Source organism: Carassius carassius, chromosome 20 (genome assembly GCF_963082965.1).
Source record: "Carassius carassius chromosome 20, fCarCar2.1, whole genome shotgun sequence".
Classification (NCBI taxonomy): Eukaryota; Metazoa; Chordata; class Actinopteri; order Cypriniformes; family Cyprinidae; genus Carassius; species Carassius carassius.
Window position 1 is genome coordinate 33,275,431 of NC_081774.1, and position 23,858 is coordinate 33,299,288.

General features: G+C 36.3%; 1 protein-coding gene across 1 annotated transcript in view; it reads left to right on the forward strand.

The window, feature by feature from the left end:
* The window catches only part of zmp:0000000625 (cadherin-2), a 111,681-nt gene extending 91,771 nt beyond the window's left edge, over window positions 1-19,910 (forward strand). The window contains exons 15-16 of the mRNA XM_059502611.1: window positions 8,941-9,102; window positions 19,190-19,910. Coding sequence (XP_059358594.1) covers window positions 8,941-9,102; window positions 19,190-19,396 — 369 coding nt within the window. The 3' untranslated portion in view covers window positions 19,397-19,910. The remainder of the gene's footprint in view (window positions 1-8,940; window positions 9,103-19,189) is intronic.
* The last annotated feature ends 3,948 nt before the right edge of the window (window positions 19,911-23,858 follow it).

A 23,858-nucleotide genomic window follows, 5' to 3' on the forward strand; every position in this document is an offset into this window, starting at 1 on the left:
TAAAGGGTCATGAAACCCCCGTTTCAGCACTGATTAGTTCTCACCACAGTTTTTAAAAATGTTTAAAAAAGTGGGCGTGGTGTGAGTGGAGGGGGAAGAGCGGAGACAGAAAACATACACAGCTTCGGGTTCAGACAGTTTCATTTCACTCCCAATGAGTTAAAAACACAAATAAATGCACAGTCATTTGCACTCTGTATCGAAAACAAATATATGAACACGCTGTTGCATATATGATAACTTTTTAAGGCGTATTCTGCTGCATTTATATAAGCCTTTTGACAGGTTATGTCAAGGAGCTGTAAAAACAGTTATGCTCACCAAGTAAATTAATCACCTTTGGGACGAACTCTTATTACAATGCAAAACCAAACACTCTTCTTCGATTCATGAACGTTTCTCTCAGTTAATGTATACAATGTCATCTCACAGTCTGAAGCATCTGTCATAGCAAATCAGCACAAGCTGTTATTATAATAATTAAGCAAAGTGTTTTCTCATAGGATAAGAACACGCAGTCTCATGAATAATTTAATAGACACTGACGCGTAATCGATGTACTATAGTCCTTTGCTGTGTCACAAATTGTGATGTCAACACAAAGTCAATTTTAAACCTGGAAGATGAAAATAGAGCAAAATGCTTCAAATTAACTATTTTTCTCCAACAGTTAAAATTATCGGATGCTAAGATTGTCTTCTATGATGTTCAACACAAACACCTCTGCTAAAATCTCAGAAAAAGTATTTCATGACACTTTAAAGACCTGTTCAGATGGTAATTGTTTCTCATGGGAATGTAAACATTTACCGTGGTTAGTCAATGATTTTATGGCTGTCTGATTCCAGAATTTCAGTGTTTTTCACCCACCACTTGTGTCAAAATTACCTGTTTTTTTGACTAACATCAAGGTTAAATGACAATTTAATTGACGTCTGAATACATACCTCTGAGTTTACAAGAACAGATTAATTACAAATTTACTATTATGACCACTGCTGACCACCGAACAATGCCTTTTGCGCTTTGCTGTAATTAGCATGCATTTTAAAGATGTACACTTTTATTACTGAAATGCTGAATCTAATTTGTAGGAACACTATTTCATCATCACTTTACCACATCAGGTGGGAGCTGTTAAGAACAAAAAGAAGAAAGAAAAAAAACTTGCAAACATTTGAAATTGACTGTTTTTATGGCAGCTATGCAATACAATTTTAAAATATTTATTATTTCAGACAGGACCACTTTGGCAAGTTACTTGAATTTATTGAAACACAATTTATTTTTGGCGGTATGGTTCCTTGCTCCAAAATTAGTATAACATACAAGAGCTTTAAACCGAGGTGCCATGAGAATGAGAAACAATTACCAACTGAATAGTGGTTTAGTTTGAAATGCCTTTTGACCATGTCATTTAAGGTGTAATTATGTGTGTACCAGATGACTGCTTCCTACTATTATCTTGGACCCCAAATTCCACCATAAAAGTGTGAAAGTCATAAAATTCCAATGGGAAGTTGTAGTGGTTCTACAGATCACAAAATACATGGCTCATATAACAGATCATCATATTACATTTTGTAACAGATATGATGATTTTTCAGTCAGCAATAGTTTTGCTTTCGTGAAAGTGCTGTGAGAGGTGTAGGTGTCATGTAGGGAGAACACTAGTCCTTTGTAAAGCAGATCTCGGTGGCCAAGTGGACCAAATAGCATTAGCTCAGTTGTAGTGAATCACTATTTAATGCCTGCTGCTAACCCATGTATCTCAGAGGACCTGATTTGGACTTCACACATCCAAACTCAGGTTAATAAAGCCAGACAAAGACCGTACCATCTGCGACAGCTGAGGAAATTCAGGGTTTCACCAGCAATCCTGAAAACTTTCTATTCAGGGGCTATAGAAAGTGTATTGACTCAGTGTATCTCAGTGTGGTATTGGAACAGCTCCAGTCAAGACTGCAAAGCCCTGCAGAGAGTTTTGTAGCCTGATGGCAAAAACTGAGAGACTTAGGAGGAGCTTCTTCCCCCAGGCCATCAGGCTCCTAAACTCGAACTCAATCTCTTATCTTCTACATGACTTCACTTAATTATCAGTAAGATACTTAAACATACTGACATTGTCACTAGCACAAAGCATTTTCTATATTTTTTTTAATTTCAACTCCAACATGATTCTATTCCTAAATTAAAATTATTAATCTGTTTCATTCCTCAACCTTTGACGTGTGTGATCAATATTGTGATCACTTGGTTCATGCAGCATAAGGTCACATCAGTGTGATTTGAGCATTTAAATCTGCGTTTGCACTGCTGCCGATCTAAAGAAAGCTACAATCTTTTCAACCACACAGTATCATTATATCTTTGCTACAAACATTCAAATCACAGAAGTACTGAGATAAAAGTTTATAGTTCAGATATAAGCTCTTATGTGTATGGTAACGTTTAAAATAGAGTAAATCACCTTTTGAAAGTAATTTGACACTTCAAGTAAAGATTTATGGATTACATTGTTACACCAGTTGGTGGCAAAAGGGGGCTGTTAAAATGTATTTCTCTTTGAATCTTACAAGAGATTCGTTGACAAATGTTGATTCATCCAGTAATTATGTGGGCAAAAATGGCAATTTTCACCTGGGTTTCAGAGCCAAATAACAGGATGGTAAAAATAACTTCAGAAAGATGGCAACATCATAATGTTACATTTACACAGAGATTGGTAGCTTTGTAAGTAAAATCTGTTGGTTTTAGCAATTTCAATATGACTCCAGGAGTAAATCATTAGATTGTACACATTTTTAGTAGTCAAAAACCAAATGTGGGTCACTTTGAAAATATGATACTCCTTTTCTTTTTAAGAGGAAAGGCTAAAGAACAAATAATATTAAAACTAGAAATGAATCTTGTTTCCTTCTGTCAGAACAACTGCACTGAACATATCTCTCTGCAGAAATGTCCAATAAATATTATTTTTCTGAAGTTTCAGTCCCGGACATATGGGGGTCGCAATGAGGCTCCATTTACTGCATATCTGAACTCCTGGCAGCTTTCAAAGCTGTTAAAAAATTAATTAAATTCCTTCTTCCAAATATCACTGAAGCTGATTCAGATATATAATCTTATAAATAGACTACACAAGCAACTACACAAGCAAGGTGTTGTGCCTCAACTTGACCATTTCAGTGCATTTTTTGCACCCGGGCAGGTATGTTATATGCATATTGTTTTGCTAGAAAGAAACAAGATACAACTCTAATTTCATCATTATTTATTTGTCAGACATTGTTCTTTAAATTAGTATTGGCTGTATACAAAGTAACCAACATTTGGTTTTCAACCACTAAAAATAGGTAATTTTCAACAATCTAAAAATGGAGCCTCATTGAGATCCTTATATCTCTGGGACTGAACGATGTAGGATCTTGAAAATGAAGACTCCAAAAAGATATATCTTAATACTACTTGATTTATAGGCAGGCAAACTAAAAAAAACAAACTAAAAAAAACTGACCATTGAAAATGTGTACATTTTAACAATTGACTTCTGGAGCCATAATTAAATTTCAATATCTTGTTAGTTGTTTGGATATTGTCCTAATCACTGCGGACAAAAACTAAAACATTCTATCATTATTCTGTCATAAACATAGGAGTAAGACATCCTTTGAAATGGTTTATTTTATGTATGTATAGTCACAATAAAAAAAAAACTAGAACATAAACAGGACACCTTTTATTTTTTATTTTTGTGATTTTCGCATTAAACTTGTGCTGCCATTACACTGAAATTATTAAATTATTTAACTGAATCATATTTCATGTAGTCCTATTTATTTTATTCAAATTTCTGATGTTTTATTGTTTTTCTCTGTCTTCTCCTGTTTATGTGCATGAAGAACTTCATTTATTTATTTATTTAAACATTTATTTTTAAGGGGTCATACACTTTTCCATTGTAATTTAATGTAAACCTAATTTAACATTCTAATTTTGTTGGTTAATGGAAAGGAAATGAACATCGTTATGTTTAAGAATTAGCTAAGTCAGCTGAGAGTTTAGTGGCTGATCGAATACATTTGACCACATGAGAATTCAGCACAGCCCAAGGACGGCGCATCCGCAAACACCGGTCCAACACTGGTGTACATCGCGAACACAATCTCTCAACCAGCGCCCTTCTCCGGCCAGGAGGAAGACCGCAATGGATTTCTGTTACAATGTTCTCTCACACTGGAGCAACACACACATCAGTACCCCACTGAAAGATCAAAGATATCATTCATTATCCAGCAGTTATCCGGGGCTGCGTTAAGATGGGCTGAAGCACTGTGGTTTCAGGAGACTGCGGTCACCTCATCTTTACAAAGTTTCATCAGCCACTTTAAAGAGGTGTTTGGGCGCCCGGTGGGAGACTCTTTGGTCAGCGATCAGTTGTTGCATCTACGTTAAGGGAAGAAATCTGTGTCTGAATATTCTCTAGATTTCCGGACTCTGGCCGCAGCAAGCGGATGGAACGAGAAGGCACTGCTGACGGTTTACCGGGAAGGGTTAAATCCCGCACTTCGACTACAGCTCGCCATCTATGATGATAATCTGAGGTTAGAAAAATTCATGCAGCAGACAAATCGCCGACTAGAGCTCAGACTATGGCTCTACTGTGGAAATGAAAAACACTTTATATGAACCTGTCCATCTTGTCCTCCGAGGGTATTGGTGAGTTCAGTTCTTCCTCATCTCTCTGTATCAACCCCACTAACTATTTGTGTAACCCTGAGGTTTCGAGATCTCCAAATTACAGCCACTGCCATTGTTGACTCCGGATCGGCCGGCAACTTCATTTTGGGGGAAACTCGCCAAGACACACAACCTCTGAAGGACCCGAACCTCGAAACCATATTTAATCTACGCAGTGACGGGCGAGATGATCAACAAGGGGTACGTTACATCGCAAATCGCACCCGTCATTCTCTGTGTAGAGATTACCCATCATGAACCATTCACCCCATTTGTCCTCACTAACAGCCAAGCTGAGATAATCCTAGGCCCCCCTTGGTTAATTCAGCATCAACCCTCGACAGATTGGGCTACCGGAAAAATTCTGAGCTGGGGCTGAGATTGCTCAAACACTAACCATTTGCATTCCCCTAGTGACAACCCCGACTCCATGTTAGTGAACTCTACATCTATTGAGAGCCCTTAGGAGAATCTATCTACCAGTTTCCCCTCATGCTATGCCTCCTTTGCAGATGTCTTCAATCCAATTTCAGCCTCCAAGCTACCCCCACATCGACCCTGGGATTGCGCCATAGACCTCATTCCTGGAGAACCCATTCCTAAGGGCAGAATTTACTCCTTGTCCATCCCCGAACAAGAAGCCATGCGTGAGTATGTCGAAGAGACTTTAAAACAGGGGTACATTAGACCTTCCACTTCACCAGCTGCCGCCAATTTCTTTTTTGTCCCGAACAAAGATGGTGGTTTATGACCTTGTATTGACTACAGAGCCCTCAATAAAATAACGGTGAAGTTTAGTTACCCACTTCCATTGATTCCATCCTCCCTAGAACAACTCTGTGACACTCGTATGTTTACGAAGTTAGATCTAAGAAGTGCTTACAACCTGATCAGAATCCGGAAGGGAGACGAGTGGAAAATGGCTTTCATTACCCCGGCTGGGCACTACGAATATCTAGTAATGCCTTACGGTCTAGTAAATGCCCCCTCAGTGTTCCAAAGTTTCATGGATGAAGTCCTCAGAGAGTTCCTGAACCGGTTTGCCCTTGTCTACATTGACGACCTACTCATTTTCTCTCGCAATGAAAGTGAACACCAGCATCACGTTACCCAAGTGCTCCATCGACTCTGAGAGTTCTCCCTGTTTGTGAAGGCAGAGAAATGCATCTTCCACCAGACCTCTATTGAATTCCTAGGCTACCACATCAGCGCAAGAGGGATAAAAATGGATGACCGTAAGACCCAAGCAATCACTTCCTGGCCTACTTCCAAGTCAGAGAAAGATCTCCAGAGGTTCCTGTGCTTCGCAAACTTTTATCGCCGCTTCATTGATCAGTACAGTATGATTACCACACCATTGACATCTCTTCTCAAGGGTAAGCCAAAACCCTTCAATGGACTCCAGAAGCTGAACAGGCCTTCCAGACATAGAAAACCACTTTCACGAAAGCCCCCTTGCTGCAGCACCCAGACCAAGAGAAAAAATTTATTGTGGAAAGTGGACACCTCTAAAGCAGGCGTGGGAGCCATCCTATCCCAGTACTCTGAACATGCATCAAAACCCATGCCTTGTGCCTTCTTCCTCGAGAAAACTATCTCCAGCTGAGAGAAACTATGACATTGGCAGTCGAGGGAGCTGACAGCCTTTTCTCGTACTTACTGACCACAAAAACCTCCAGTACCTGAAAGAAGTGAAGAGATTCAACCCTCGCCAGGCCAGGTGGGCCCTATTCTTTACCCGGTTTCACTTTCAAATATCTTACCGCCCCGGGTCCAAGAACACGAGGGCCGACACCTTATCACGCCTCTACACCCTAGAAGAAACCCCAGAAGAGTCAGAGACCATCTTGCCTACTAGGCTATTTGTCAATCCGATCCAGTGGGACCTAGATGAACCACTCCGTGAATAATCCCGAAACCAACCCATTCCACCCATGTGTCCGGCGGGTAAGATCTACGTGCCTGAAGACCATCGTATGCCCCTCATCTCCTATGCTCACTCATCTGTGGGAACAGGTCATCCCGGAGTCAGTAAGACAATCGCCACTCTCCAAAGGAAATACTGGTGGGCGAAAATGCTGGAGGATATCAAGGAATTTTATTCAAGGATGTGCCCTCTGCGCCATGACCAAGGTACCTCGACAACTACCTCCTGGAAAGCTCCTCCCATTAACAATTCCCCATTGCCCTTGGTCCCACATTGGGGTTGATTTCGTCACTGATCTCCCAGTCTCGGATGGTAACACCTGCATCCTTGTGGCCATAGATAGATTCTCAAAAGCATGTAGATGGATTCCCCTGAAAGCCCTACCCACAGCCTTTGAAACAGCAGAACTTCTGTTTGAACATGTATTTTGTAACTTTGGCATTCCAGAATATATTTTTTCGGACAGGGGGCCTCAGTTTATCTTGAGGGTTTGGAGGTCGTTCTTTGCCCTTCTCAACGTCACAGTAAGTCTCACTTCCGGCTACCACCCACAAACAAACGGTCAAACAGAACGCAAGATCCAGGACATCAGTCGATTCCTCAGAACCTTTTGCCACCGCAACCAAAATCTCTGGAACCATAACTTAGTCTGGGCCGAATACGCCCACAATTCCCTCCGACAGACATCTACCAATCTCACTCCATTCCAATGCATTCTCTGTTATCAACCTCCCCTGTTTCCCTGGTCTGGGGAACTGTCTGATGTTCTTGCAGTGAAGTATTAATCACCCGCACCTGATCACCCTCAGCAAGGCACTATAAAGCACTCACCTCAGCACCAGTTCACCATCAAGCCTCCAATAGGAATCAACCTCACGATCTTGTCTCCAGCTCCCCTCACTATCAGAAGACCTCCAGAATTAACATATACTTACCTTTGAGAAGCTAACCTGTGCGTCTCTGTTCTCCTGTCTCCAGGACTCCTGTGATAAACCAGTTACCTGAATTCCCTACAAGCTTCGATATCTCCTGTGTTCTCGTAAGACTTTCTGGCAGTGGCCTCCCCTGTAAAAGCAAAAGAGACCAGTATTAGTATTATGGAATTGTGTGGCCTTGACTTCTCAACAATTGACGAATTCACCTGCATTTCGCTGCTCACTAAGTGATCATCACAGATCACAGATCATCACTCTGCACACGGAAGTTATCAGTCTAAACGGTGTAAATCAATAGTAGATTTAATTTAAAGTCCAACAGTTTAACAGTAATATTTAACATAAATGAACACGTTAAATATAAAGTATTCAAAACAGGTAAGTTTATATATTTGGAGTAAAGTTGAATTAAATGGATGCATCAGTCATACATCGCTCTGGAGATGCATTCTAACATAACTGTGGCATTAAACTCAGTTAGTGAGGGCTCGTTTAAAATATTGCACGTATATAGGACGTTCAGATTACTTGTTAAAGTGCAATGAAATACCTTATATCTGCAGACGATGTACATCTGTTTGAGGATGGAAACTCCTTCACCGGCTACAGACTCTAATCCTCATTTGAGCACGTGTGTGTGAAATGCGGTGCTGAATTGAAATAGCTGGGCAGTTTGATAGCCGAATTATAATGGGCCACCTAATAAAAATTAAAAGAATTATTATTATTATTATAATTTAAAACATTAATAAGAGAATGAGCCTATTATCATCTGGACTATTGACAGAGACGTCTGCTATCGTCGATAACTCTGACTATCGTCGATACTCAATACTATCGTCTATCGGCACAACCCTAGTAAACAACAAGAGAAAAGGCCTGTATGATGGGCGCAAATGCATTTTGTGGTACATGAATGAAGTAAATTATGAAGAATGACTGGAGACAGATTGGAAATAATTTTACTTTGCGTTAAGTAAACTATATTTTTTCAACGGTTTTCAAAAAAAAAAAAGTGGTGGGGACAGCATTGATTTTTGGCAAGTCCCAGCCTGCAAATCACACCTATGTCACCAACCATACAAAATGGCCAGTAACTCCCTATTACAGCTCGACAATCGTTTCTCAGTTGCTGCTAAAATGTAACTCTCATATTCAAGAACAACAATCTTTACTGCTATTGCCATTCACTCAAAAATGCTGTATTTGACAGTAAAGAGCAAAAAATCTTTGTAAAAATCAGTGTATGACAATAGAAGTTTTATAAATGCTAACAGTGTTTTTAGTCTTGTTGAATCCAGCATATTTCTGCACTTTTGTGTGTGTGTTTGCAAACAGGATTATGACCTGAGCCAGCTGCAGCAGCCGGATATAGAGACTGATGGCCTCAAGGCCATTGGCATCCGTCGGATGGATGAGAGACCCCTGCACCCTGAGCCCCATTACCCTGTCAGATCCACTGCACCTCATCCTGGAGATATTGGAGATTTCATCAGCGAGGTGAAGTGGTACTATACAAGCATAAAAAAAAAAAAAAAAAAAATATATATATATATATATACATTGTTTTAAAGAAGAAAATACAACAGGTTGTACTATTATTTTGCATATGGGCTATGGCCCTCCATGAATATATACTGTAGGTGGTCAAGCAAAATGCTTGCATTCAAGTAAAAACAACCCAGTCATAAAATCACCACAAGGCGCAAAGGGATGGTTAATACTATTGCTCGATAAAACTGGAATTGAAATTAAGATAAAATTAATTAATTAATTAATTAATTAATTGTATTAGCAACAATAATAACATTCAATCTGGATAACTATTTGTTATATAAGTGCTTTATTTTCTAGCTATTTGATTACTGTATCTTACAATGAAATATTACAGTGACAGCAGTGTTAGAAGTTTGCTTACTTTTTATTGTACAGTACTAGCCAGTTTACAAATAAAAGGTTTGAAACATTTAATAATTCACTGATGCATTTCAGCAGGTCATGTCAGTACTTATTTGTTATACACATACTAGAGCCCTGCACGACATGCTGAAAAATGTCTGCAAAATAAGAAACTGTTGCAAGATCATTGTATTTATTGGTTCCCATGATTTTAATTGATGCAACAATATTGACATTATACATATAAAATGGTGTATTAACTCTTTCCCTGCCATTGACAAGTTATCTTGTCATGTAGAAGACAATTGATGAGATTTTGCGGCTTTTCGTGTTTTCACTGTTATACACTCAGGGACGCTATTACACATCTTCTGAACTAGTACAAAACCTCCCAAACAAAAACACACATGAACAGGATGGAGAAACGAGCGATCTCTTATGTAAACAGATGCATATGATAAATAATGCAATCATCAGCAATAGACAGCATCTAAATGAAAATTGCATAATGTTATGGAGTGAAATGATGATTCAGGAAGTGGTATATGGCTGTGCAAGCTTTGGAGGTGTTGATGGAAGTGATTTACTGGATTTATGCTTTGATAATCATATTTAATATTATCTAGATGTAGTTTTTGATAAAAACTTGATTTTATCATCTTTTTGCTCAAAATTATACATTTTATGTAACCTACCTATATTCAAGTGTTTATAAAAAAAAAGAATGCTATGAACTAGAATAAAACTGATTCATTTTGTTTAAAAGTAAAGGCTTTGATCTTTATTTTGTTGTATTGCATATAAAAATATTCATACAGCAAACTATACTGTAGTTAGGGTTAGTGAAAATCATCAAAATCGCTGGCGATGGCTAGCAACTAAAAAAAAAAAAAAATGCTGGCGGGGAAGGAGTTAAACAGGCTTTGCCCCAATGTAAGATAAACCACTATTTTATGGTAATATAAGATGATTAATTTATGTAAATAATACTAATGAAACATTGATTCTACATGAATGGGACAAAACAGGATGCAAAATTGAAAAAATAAAACCTTGTACTCTAAATTTAACTACATTTATGTATCTTATATGTGACCCTTGAGCACAAAAGCAGTCATCAGTAGCCCAGGTATATTTGTAGCAGTAGCCAACAATATATTGAATGGGTCAAAATTATAGATTTTTCTTTTATGCAAAAATTATTAGGATATTGAGTAAAGATCATGTTGCGTGAAGATTTAATTAAAACTTAAAACTTAATTTTTGATTAGTAATATCCACCGCCAAGGACTTCATTTAGACAACTTTAAAGATGATTTTCTCAATATTTCGATTTTTTTTTTGCACCCTCAAATTCCAGATTTTCACATGGTTGTATCTCAGACAAAATATTGTCATATCCTAACAAACCATACATCAATGGAAAGCTTATTTATTACATTATAAATCTAAATTTCAGATTTTGTGCTTCAGGGTCACATATGTACTAAGCTACTGAGTTCTGCTTTGACTTATCAAAATATTCATATGATGGAGTTGATACCAAAACCTGAATTGGTAGTCATTTAACTATCAAATACATTGAATTAGTCAATTATTGTATTAAAACAAACAGTGGGAATGTTTTTTTTTTAAATAAAACTTTTATTCAAGATTCACATTTAAGTATTGGAACACAAATGATCCATTTTCTCTCATCTCATAACAGTATGTCTGCTGTGCATCTGCTATGGTAACAAGGTAACTTTTAAAAACAGTTTAATGAACAAATAAAACAATTTGTTGTTACCTCTTTCCATTTACATTCACCAGGATCTTAATATTCACATTTAAACATCTAAACAGATGTTCCAAAAATTCTAAATCAGAACACATATGATCAGAAAACAAACAAACTTAATTATGTATAGATATGTTTTATCTAGTGTTTTGTGTTCCCTCAGCCTTATTTTCCCTGAGTCTTATGTTCCCTCAACCCTAACTCTGCTAGAAGTGATGACTATCAGTCCATAAAAGCAATGCTGTCAGGTCACATATTTAGTATTTATACATCATTCAGACAGACATCTGATGTTGTTGACAAATTTGCCATTTCTTTCATAAAACATATGGAATTTATGTAGTAGCCATTTTTTTTTTTTTGCTAATAGAACCTGCTTCAGGAGAATTAAATGATATAAACATTACAAATAATTTCCTCAGAAATTGGAGATGGTATTGACATGGTTATGACACAGGAAATATAAACTTTTCTGTGGCTTTCAAAAAGTGCTAAGGACACTTAGTCGCTTAGTCACAGGGACAAAATAATAATAAAGAAAATCAACATGTGAAGTCATGCAGTTTGTGACAGAGAGATCGGCAGGACATCTAAATTAGAGCTGTAATCGGGCATTAAAAGTTAGGCCCGACAGGACCCGAGCCCGACAGGTTTCGGCCCGAGCCCGACAAGTACATTTTGATTGACAGCTTTTTTAAAGCCTGAACCCGTTTACAGCCCGACATTATTGAAACTCTTTTGCCTTTTGTCAATAATGAGTCATTTATTCATGTTTTAACATAATTTATTCATAACTAACGTAGACTAGACCACTTGGAAGTTGGAATAAAGAAATAAAATAAGTCCTCTGTGACATCGTAACATCTCAGCATTCTAGACATAGGCTCATTTAAACCAACGCACCAATAAAAACGAGTCATTTTTAACAAATTAAATTAAGATAAATTTTAAATTAAGATGGTTATTTGGCAATAATAAAATTAAGATAAAGGCTCCGCCGGATTTGCTTCGCACTAGCAGATGATATTTAATAAAAGAATAATGCCAACATTAGCGTAAATACTCTGTCCACATTATGCATTTAAGACTCAATTAATATTTAGTTATCATTTGAAAAACCATTACTCACAGAGATTAAGCTAGGTCTACATGTTTTTGTGGTGGAACATGATTGAATCCACTGTAGATGTCTTCAGCGCGTTCCTGCGCTCACTGATGGTGCGTCATTATTCACTCATTATTCTCATTATAAACATGGTCAAAACTTGTCCACACCTCAGACTTTGCTTTAGTTGCTGGTGCAACCAAAACGTAATCACCAGAGGCAAGCCTCCGTTACACCTACTCAGCATTAATTTTCGCATCTTTCTCGCGCTAATTGAAACACATCACATGACCGCTCGTTTACCTCGCAAACCGGAGCGCAAGCCCAAGCCTGGCCCGAGCCCACGTAAGATTTTATAAATTAAGCCCGAACCCGACCGAACCCGTCGGGTCCCATCGGGTCCCGTCGGGTTCGGGCAAAGATCTTCAGCTCTAATCTAAATGCTCCCTTATCATTCATCAACCTCAAATATGGCTTATCCTCTGAAATATGTAAGTATTAGCAACTTAACATATCTGCTCAATCTCATGTTAACCTAGAAAAATGTGTGACGTTCAAGTGTCTGTGGAGTGTGGAGCTGAACAGTAGCTCACTGCATACAGATGGAGGTGCTGGTGCGCTCACTTGCTCTAATAATACTCCATAATTTTTGGTCATTCAGATGACAGTAATACATTTTTCAAATCTGTAAAGGCTCAATGTTTATATGTGTGCACTCACTAGAACAACAAAACAGGATGTGCTTTCTGTTGTCTCAGTCTCTGTGAACTTGAGCGCGAAACTCTGTGTATATCTTTGCCTTGGCTTACAGACACACACACACACAAAATAAATAAAATAAAATATATAGAGAGAGAGTGAAATGTCTAAAATAAATCAATTAAAAATAAGTAATAAGTATGAACATTTCATTACAATAATAATGTAATAATGTAATAATTTTATCAAAATGTTATAAAATCTTAAGATAATAATTTAATAACAATTAATGCATTATGAGAAATGTATTACATTATAAACTGACCAAAAATGTTTTAATATTGTCATTATTATATAATTACACTTATAATAAAGTAGCCTAGTATAAGGGACTGAGATTCATTTTAGCATTTATATAGCATAGCTAAACTGTAGCTGAACTTTAGTGAGGGGAAATTGTGTTAGAATCATGCAAAACAAACAAACAATGAAGCTCTTTAATTAAAATTCTGAATGCATTAGTCGAGTATGTGTGCAAGGAGTGCTCCCTTTATAATTTCAAATGCACTGAGCCTGTCACTCATCTCAGTTCATCGGTTCAATGGAAGTGTCTGTGATTCACTGTAAAGAATTGTGCCGCTAAGTAACAGTAATGTACTGGAATCAGGGTTGCCAGTAAGGTACTGTTAATTTACAGCTCTTAATTTTTACAGTGTTTTACCATAATTCTACCATGGAAATTAACTCCACTCCCACTGTTTCAAACAGTTAGAGTTTAAAAACTAGCATTCTTACAATGTTAGTACTGTGAACTTATTTCATTTGAGTCCACCGAGAAGGAATATTTCTCCGTATAAAACTGCAAGCACTTATTGTGTAACAGTAAAGTAACTAAAAACATGACTTTTACTTGAATCATCGAATCATTAGCCCCGCCTTGTCTGTTTTAAGGCCTGGTTTGACAGTGGAAAAGCGGCTACTCACTATTTCCTACATGAGATTAGTAATATAGTCCACCTGACAGAGAGAATGAAAACTAATTAGTGAATTCAGACACTGATGAACAGCTGCTGTTAATGAGCAGAATCACTGAAGAAAAGAGAAACAAGACAAACACAAGAGCTACAGCTTACATCAGCCATAGCCTTAGATGAAATCAACTGAAGATTTGAACAACCAACAAGCAGCTTTACCAGCTTCACACATTACTAACCAAACACACTTTATTTCTGTCAGATGTCTACAGAAGATCTTATTGAGAGTTACAGCAATTTAGATGATGATGTTTTATTGTTTCGTTTGATTGTTACCATTGCAGAGATCAGTATTTGCTTTAGTTACAGTGACGTGATAACCAGACGATAAATATTAGAGTACAGTTTAAAATATTTTGAGCTTCAGTGTCATTAACATGACTCCCAGCATGCATTGCGGCTTGAATAAATTATGCCCCTGAATTATCCACTCATTTGATTGAATTCTTAATAGATGCTATTTTTTTGCTTTTGCCTTACGTTTTAGTAGCATGTTTTGTGGTGTTCAGAACTTATCTGTTTATTTATTTTTGGATTGTCACCATTATTGTGATTCATAAGCTGTCCAAATTTCAAGAAATATATATATATATATATATATTTATATTTATATTTATATATATGAATGACATTTTCTTAACAGTCTTTCATAACTTATGGCAGTGTTCCTTCTTTTGCTTTGGCATCAATATTCACTAAGAGAAGAGACACATGACTGGATCAGAAATAAGAGAGTGTTTGTTCTTATCAATCTATAAACAACAATCCTAGATTTTTTTATACTGACTTTTTTTTTGCTATAACAAGTTTAAAAGACGCATTGTTACAGCAAGCAAAACAACAAAAACCTTAGTGTTGAAAGGTCACAGTTCAAGACCCCAACTTAAGTAACACTGATCTCCATCATGGTAGTGTAAAAAACCCCTAAACCTCTGTAGCTCTCAATAAGATCTTCTGTAGACATCTGACAGAAATAAAGTCAGTCTGGTAGTAATGTGAATCTGGTGAAGCTGTTTTAGGAGCTGTTTAATCAGATCTTGAGAGATTTGATGTATTCTTTTATTTCAATTGATTTCATCTAAGGCTGTGTCTGAAGTCAGTTGTAATTCTTGTGTTTCTCATTTCTTCAGTGATTCTGTTTGTTAATAGCAGGTGTTCATCACTAATGCTCAATCATCAATTAATCAAAGAATTATCTCATTAACTTCACGGATTCAGTGTTACTCTAACACTCTGTAGTGTGCACATATTATAAGTGTTCATTTAAAACTGAGGATTTTGTTGTAGGGTTTAAAGGGTTAAAGATTTAAGATGAAGAAAAAACAGCATGAAACATAATTTAACAGTAATAAACTGTAATTAATTTATGGCAACAAACTGTAGAAAAAACAGTTATTTACTGGCAACCGTAATATAGCTAACAATGAACTGCAGTGATTTCTGTAAAAGTCATGCTTTTAGTTGCTGTACTATTATACATTAAGTGTTTGCAGTTTTATATTAAGAAATATAATTTTTCAGTGGTCTCAAATGAAATAAGTTCACAGAACTAACATTGTATAAATATTAGTTTATAAACTCGACCTGTTTGAAATAGTGGGAGTGGAGTTAATTTCCATGGTAGAATTACGGTAAAACACTGTAAAAAATTAAATTAACAGTTGAGATCTGTAAATTAACAGTACCTTACTGGCAACCCTGCTGCCAGGAAATTTCTGTTATTTAACGGTACAATTTTTTTTACAGTGGAATTTATTTCTGTCATATGACTATCTTATTGAGAGTTACAGAGGTTGAGAAGGTTCTTTTTTTTTCTTCACTGCCATGATGGAGATCAAGTGTTTACTTTAGCTGGGAACTTGAACCGTGATTTTTTTAATACTAATGTTTTTGTATTTGTCTGCTGTAACAATGTGTCTTTGTAATTTTTTATAGCAAAAAAAGAGACAAAAAAAATCTGTTATTGTTTATTGATTGATAAGAACAAACAACCTTTTATTCGTGATTCACTGATTTTATCCAGTGTCTTTTCTCTTAATGAATACTGATTCTAGAACAAAAGATCAAGCACTGCTGAGCCATCGGTTATAAAAGACTGTTAAAAAGACATCACTCATAAATAAAAAAAAAAATTGTTATAATTTAGACAGACACTTGAAGAATCAGTGTATGAATCACAACAATGGTGACAATCCACAAAATAAATATACAGATCAGTTCTGAACATCACAAAACGGATTCTGAATTAATCTAGCAATATTTTAAGTCAGTCTAATAGATTATAGCTACTAGCAATAGCCAATATCACTTGACCAACCACAACAATTTTGCTATAACAGATGCATCTTAAAGACACAGTTATACCAACCATACAAAAAACGGAGGCTTTTGAAAACGATGAGCAAGTTTAGTCATGTGACGGATATTATACCAATAGATACCCGTGTTTATACTGGTATATTGTGCACGTTATGTGCTATGCCTTTCACTCTATTGCTACAGATGTGTTACTTTGTACACTCTTCATATCACAGTCCTGCAAAGATGAAAGCAAATTTATTCGCGACCGCAAGTTGCGTTATAGATCAGACGTACAATCCTGAGTGTTTGCGACCTGGACGTATCAGTGAATAGTGAGGTTTTTTTCGTAAATAAAATATATAGAATTTCCTGTCAGAAAAACTGCATGAAAAAGTTTCATGTCTGTTCCATGTGTATATAATCTACTGTGAGCTTTTTTTAGGCTTTACGCATGCGCAGAAAGCGAATTAAATTTTTCCGGATGTTTCTGTGTGGATGACACATTTTTGGAAAACGCTTGAAAACACTAGTGTGGGCGGAGAGCATTTTAAAACAAAAACGCAGTTTTCAAATTTATCCGTATTAATGTAGACGTAGCCTGAATACACTCATTCGTTTTCATTCTTTCTGTCAGGTGGACTATATTAGTAAACTCATGTAGGGTATAGTGAATGAGGGTGTAGGGTGTGATTTGACTTTGAACTCTGTTAACTCACAATATATAGCAGCAGGCTACTTTCTCAAAAATGACGAATATTACCCAGAATACACTGTTTTAATGAAAAAAAGCATGTTACTGTCAAAATTTGGCCATTTTTTCACAGCAATTTTTAACAGCGTACACTTCGCAATGCTGCAAACATTGTAAATAGAATCACCTGACGCTCTCCAGAGCGCCAATGTAAACGTGTGTGTGTGTGTGTGTGTGTGGTGTGAGTGATTAGCTCCCTATACACTCTTAGCCCAACTTAGTTGACTTTACTAGAACATAGCGCGGAAACCGGTTGCACGAAACTTTTTAAGTTTTGACACAAATTGAAACTAAACAGCTTTAGTTGAATTAACATAGAACTTTAAGTTTATGCAGTAGACAAATCAAGTTTACATTAGTAGACTTTACTCAAAATCTTTTGTTCACATCAATTATTATTTGGAGTATTCTGTAGGTTGCATAAATAACTATTGTACGTTACAACTAAAAAAAAAAACCCTAACCCTAAATTGAAAAACAAAAACAAACAAAAAAACTAAGGAAAACATATTTCAATGCATTTTTTTATTGTTAACCAAAGAAATGGTGACATGACAATGCATGAAACTTGGACAAGTAAACAGGACAAGTAAAAATATGCTTTGAAAGCACTTTAACAATTATAACTCGTTTGTGGAAGAAACATGAGCGCACAGTAGTCAACAATATATGCTATATCCCTTGAAAAATTGTGTAAACACACATTAACTGAGCACTAACAGCACTAACATGCAGTGACAGAACACACTTATAAGACTAATGTGAGAGATGAGATGCAGTGTGTATGCAAGTCCATAGCTTTTGGCAAGTCGTCAGTATTGTCCATCACAACTTCTCCTTCAATTATGGTCTTCGATGAGGCTGGATTGAGATGGAGAGAAGATGAGAGCCTTCATGCTCAATGAGGAGGATTCCAATGTCATCAGTAGTTTTCATCAGAGTCCTAACAACATTAGAGCACAATCATGAAATTTCTCAATACATAACCATCAATAATGTTAAGCAATTTGTTACGACTGCTGAAGTTCTGTGAATAATCTGTCACAACGATTATTTAAATTTCGATAACATGGACTTTTAATGCAGGAATAGAAACTTATGATGTTACATTAAAAACAGTTCACAAAAAAATTAAAATCTGCTGTTAATTTACACATCCTCAGGCCTTGTTTTCTGCAAGCAGTCCTGAATGCATTCACAACAGTCTGGAGTGTGAGTTTCCTGTTGCATATAATGTATGTGCAGGAACAAACTCACACATGAGCAATCTTCCTAAAGCTGACTGCACAAGCAAATGATTTTTAATTTGTATATAGGTTGTGGGATCCTAGATAAGTACATGCAAGTACCATTTTGATGATGACTAATACAACACACAATGCATGCTCTCCAGATATTTGTGAACACGCTCAGGACTGTGTGCCGGGGGTGTGGGTTAAAGGTAATAATGCTGATGTAATGTTCAGTTTTGTGCACAGACTGATTGTTTTGCTTCATAACACCTCAATGTATCATCAGGAGACACAGGTATTAATTTTGTTTCGCCTGTTTGTTTTTTATTCCAGGTGATGGTATTAAATGCATTACCAAGGACCACAGTTTCAGAGAAAAATATTTAACTTAAGCTGTTAAAAACTATGCATTGCAAGTCTTTAATGGATATGGACCAACCTCGATTTGTTGTGAAAGCTGTCAACAGCTGCTCCTAGACTGAAATATCTCAGTTAGACTTAGACTATGTTGATCAATGATTTCCTTGTTTTAAATGATTTGAAATTATTTGCTGGTATTACCTTATGAACTGTTATAACATTATAAGTTGCCAAAGTGAGTTCATAATGTAATACATTTATCATACAATAACCTATTACATTATGTGAAAAATTGTTATTACATAAAAAATATGATTACATTATGAGCTCAACATTTTATAACGTATATATATATATATATATATACTTTAAGAAGATTTTCTTACAATTATAATGTAATACATATTACACTGGTTATCTTTGCAGGGTCTAAGGGCTGCTGACAATGATCCTTCCGCTCCACCGTATGACTCCCTCTTGGTGTTTGACTACGAAGGTAATGGATCTACTGCAGGATCAGTCAGCTCAATCAATTCCTCTAGCAGTGATGGAGACCAGGATTATGATTACCTTCACGACTGGGGTCCTCGCTTCACTAAACTAGCTGACATGTATAGTGGAACAGACGAGTGAAGGACAAGCAGAAGTAATGCCACAACTTTGTCCCTTGTTTCAGTGGATGAAGACAGCTGCAGATATGGGTTTAAATGTATCAGTACAAGCAAACACAAGTTTCCAAGGCTAAATGTCAAGGCTTAAAGTAATAGTACATAGATTGTAGAGTATGACACATGCTCGGCTACTTGAAATTTACAGTATAGAAGCACAGGGATTTAATGTGCCTTTTTGTACATTTTTGTGATCTGATTGATTTATGTTCAAGGCTTTAATTATACTGAATTAAGGAGTGATTTTGAGACTTCAGGATGTGTTCAGCTATGAAATAAATGGTCATGCTTTTCTCTTTTGGTTACAAACTGTTTTTCAAAAAAATATTTAACTAATTTTTGTCACAAAGTGAAGGCTCACTTGCAAAACAGACAAAGTGTACACTATGCAGTTCACTAGATTCTTAAGTAAAATATTTTGTTCAAGAACAATTTAACATATGCACATCATTTGAAATAAAAAAGTGATATAACTTAAACATTTGTAACTTTCCTTATTATTGATTGTTGCATTGTACACGTTGTTACTACACAGTAAAGGAAATGTGCTTTATACATTAAACAAATAGAATGAATTTCTAAATGAAATCTAAATTGCTGCATTCTTTTAAGTTCTGTTCAGTCAAAAACTCTTGAAAATTGGCACACACATTGGAATCTGCAGCCATTAGGACACAGCAGAGGCTGGGACCCGGGCATGGCACAGGAGCTCAACGGCGTCCCCTGGAACACAGTCAGAATACACAATGTATATCTCACACATACTTGCACCTATTCATATGATATTCGGTACACATATAGATCTCACTGAGCCAAACAACTTTCACCCTCTATGTCATAGGCTCCGCCCAACAGGAAGTTGGCTATTTAGAGCTGTTTAAAAAGCCCGTGCTCTGGAATTTGATATATTACTCTGAGGATTTCCAACCGATTGTCTCCAAACTCGGTGAACATGATCTCAAGACATTGAGGATGCTAAATTGCGAAGAGATTTTTGATATCTCAAATGGTTTGCCAGTGGCGAGGTGAAATGAGAAACATGAAGTGTCTAATAACATCCACATTTGTTCGTTGTATTATACCAATTGCATAGATGTGACAATTAGGGGTCAAAGTTATAGCGCCACCAACTGGAAGCAGGAAGTATGTCATTTTCAAAATGCTTTGAATTCAGAATTTTATTTTTACTCAATGTGCTTCAGACATCATCAGAATAATGTCAAAACATGGCCAATGTAAATCTTAAATATTATTTTCCTTATTAATAATTGTAATACTTTACCATGTTCTGTGGATAACAGAAAAAAAATAAATAAATAAAAAACTCAAACATCTGATAGACACTTGAACAACTCTTTAATCACCAGAAAAAGAAAAAAAATGTATATAAATAATCTGTCATTTTTGGTTGTTGTTGGTGGTGTTTTTTTATTTATTTTTATTTTTTAATTTCAGCTCAAGAAATATCTTAGGCCTTATCCTTTTCTGCCAGTTTAAGGGACAATGCAGGCAAAACAATTTCACAAATGCTTATACAGTAGGTCAATAAAATTGTATTTTTCACCACATGCATAATAATAAGGCACATTGATATTCTGATTATATATTTTTCCAAACACGTTTGAACTATTCCAAATCACATCAATCTTAATAACTACTATTCATAGGGTATTTAATAATTTATGAGTGATATATAATTGTCCATGATGGCTGGAAGTGAAAATCTCCTTATTTTCAAGTGTACAGAATTATTAGGCATGTTTTCTTTCACTGATAAAAGGAGCCAAAATATTGTGGTCAAATATCAGCGACAACCCCAAGTTATTGTTTCACTTCAACAGCATGTTAAAAGACAGTACCGCCGCTCCCTATACGTAGAGTACGCAGTTTGCGTAGGGCACCAACTCTCAGGGGGACACCATCCTAGTTGCTCAAAGAAAAGAAAAAAAAAGCATAAAATAGCTTGACGTGGACGTTTGTGGACAAATTTATATATTTAATTTATGTTGATATTGGTATACACTTTTCTAAAGTCACTAGCATTTCAGGAGAATGACTTAGTCATAAAAATTTGTTACATAATTCCTTATGTTCTGGTTATCTTATAGAATAAATCAAAGAAAAAAAATCATACATGTAATACACTCATATAATAAAACTCCAAATGAACCCAACAACACTTTATGCCAGTATAGTAGATCATGGCTATTAGAAACAGCCAAAATCACTTCACAACCAACTTAAATGTTGTTACAATAGATGTATCTTAAAGACACAGACATAACAATCAAAAAAAAGTTAATGTTAAAAAGTCAAAGGTCTGGATCCCAACTAAAGGTGATGAAACTATAAACCTCAAAAAAGATGAAACTATGCAACCTGAAGAAAAAAAAAACATTCAGTGCGTTGAAATTGGTTTCCTTGTAGAAAAATATTGAGTATGTTGAACTTCTTCGCTCCTATTTAGAATTGTCCTTTCAGGCTGGAGAAAACAAAATAAACAAATCCACTCCATCAAAAAACAATCCTTTTGAACCAATAGGCTTCCCAATTCACCCTAAGATGCATGGTAAATGAATAGCTCTTAACATTGAGCTTAAAACCCTACGGTTTCTCAATGGGTCCTAAACTTCATGCCAGCTTTTCCTTATATGCCATACAGCTAAGCATATATAGAGCCCTCTAATGACTTGTAGTATCTCTACACCTTTCCATTCTTTCATTACGAAATAACTGTTACAGATATTTCACTCTGTTACATACCCCCTCCAATATTTTCAAATTTGTCACATCCGTGGCAAATTTTCAAATTCTGTACATGATATGAATCAATGACGTTTTTTTTTTAAATAAGAGAAACCCGATAGTTCACAGATCCTAACTTCTTTATTATTTTTGCAGGCCCTTTCCACAAAGGAGATAATTTGGCCTTGAAAGCATCATCGGCCTTGGATAAAGTCAAGTCAAATCAAGTCAAGTCACTTTTATTTTATTGGCACTTTAAACAAAATACATTGCGTCAAAGCAACTGAACAACATTCATTAGGAAAACAGCGTGTCAATAATGCAAAATGACAGTTCATTATTGAATTCAGTGATGTCATCTCTGTTCAGTTTAAATAGTGTAAAAGTGTAAAAGAGTGTAAAGGATGAGATCCCACCCATACCACATCTCCTTCACAGAACTGTTGGTTCTCTTACATAGGAAGCCAGCATTGTTTTAAGATTCCTATTGACCCGTTCTGTTAAGTTACTTTGATGATGATAGGCTGTGGTCAACCTCTGAATGACTTTCCATTGTTTGCAGATAGTTGTGAGGAGATTTGAAGTGAACTGCTTTCCACGGTCAGACACCAAGTAAATGGGCATTCCCCAATGCGTGAAAATCTCTTCTATGAGAATTTGAGCAATTTTGGTAACTCTAGCCACCAGATCCAGTCTGTAATCATACAGAAAAAAACACAAATTCAGCAACTGAAATTGAATGGTCTTCAATATAGTAATAAAGCAAACAGTAAATATTTAGCAAATCTACTCCAATACAAGAAAGAGAAATCAATCATCTCAGCCATCCTAGACGCTGCAGGAATTAACTGCAGAACAAACCAACATCTTAGACGCACCTCTTACCCTTAATGAACTTACTAAAGCACTCAATAAAATTCCTAGTAATAAATCTCCCGGGCCGGATGGATTACCAGCTGAATTTTACAGACACTTATGGGACATATTATCACCACTAGTCAACAGAGTAATTATAGAAATTAAAACATCATCTTCCATACCCACACACATGAATACAGCAGCCATGACATTACTGCTAAAACCCAACAAAGACCCATCTCACCCTTCTAGCTACCGACCTCTCTCACTATTGAATACTGACTTGAAAATTATCACCAAAGCACTAGCAACCAGAATAGAAACAGTCACCCCCACACTCATTCATCCAGATCAGACAAGCTTCATAAAAAATAGATACGCCACAGACAATGTCCACAGACTTTTTAATCTATTTAATATATCACAAGAAAGACAACAGAAAACCATTATCATTTCACTTGATGCAGAAAAAGTTTTTGATAAGGTAAACTGGTCTTTTTTATTCAATACACTTCACAAGTTCGGTTTTGGAGAGTCGTTCATCCACTGGATTAAAATACTGTACACATCACCCAGGGCCACCATCACCACTAACCGAATCACTTCACAGAGTTTCACACTGCATCAGGGCACCAGACAGGGATTCCCACTCACGCCTTCTCTCTTCGCAATTTTCATTGAACAACTCGCAGCAGCAATGAGACAAAACACCATAATCAAAGGAATTTAGGTAGACAACGCACAACACAAAATCAGTTTATATGCAGAAGATCTTTTACTTGATTTACAGAACCCACAAGTATCACTTCAAGAAACGTTCAACA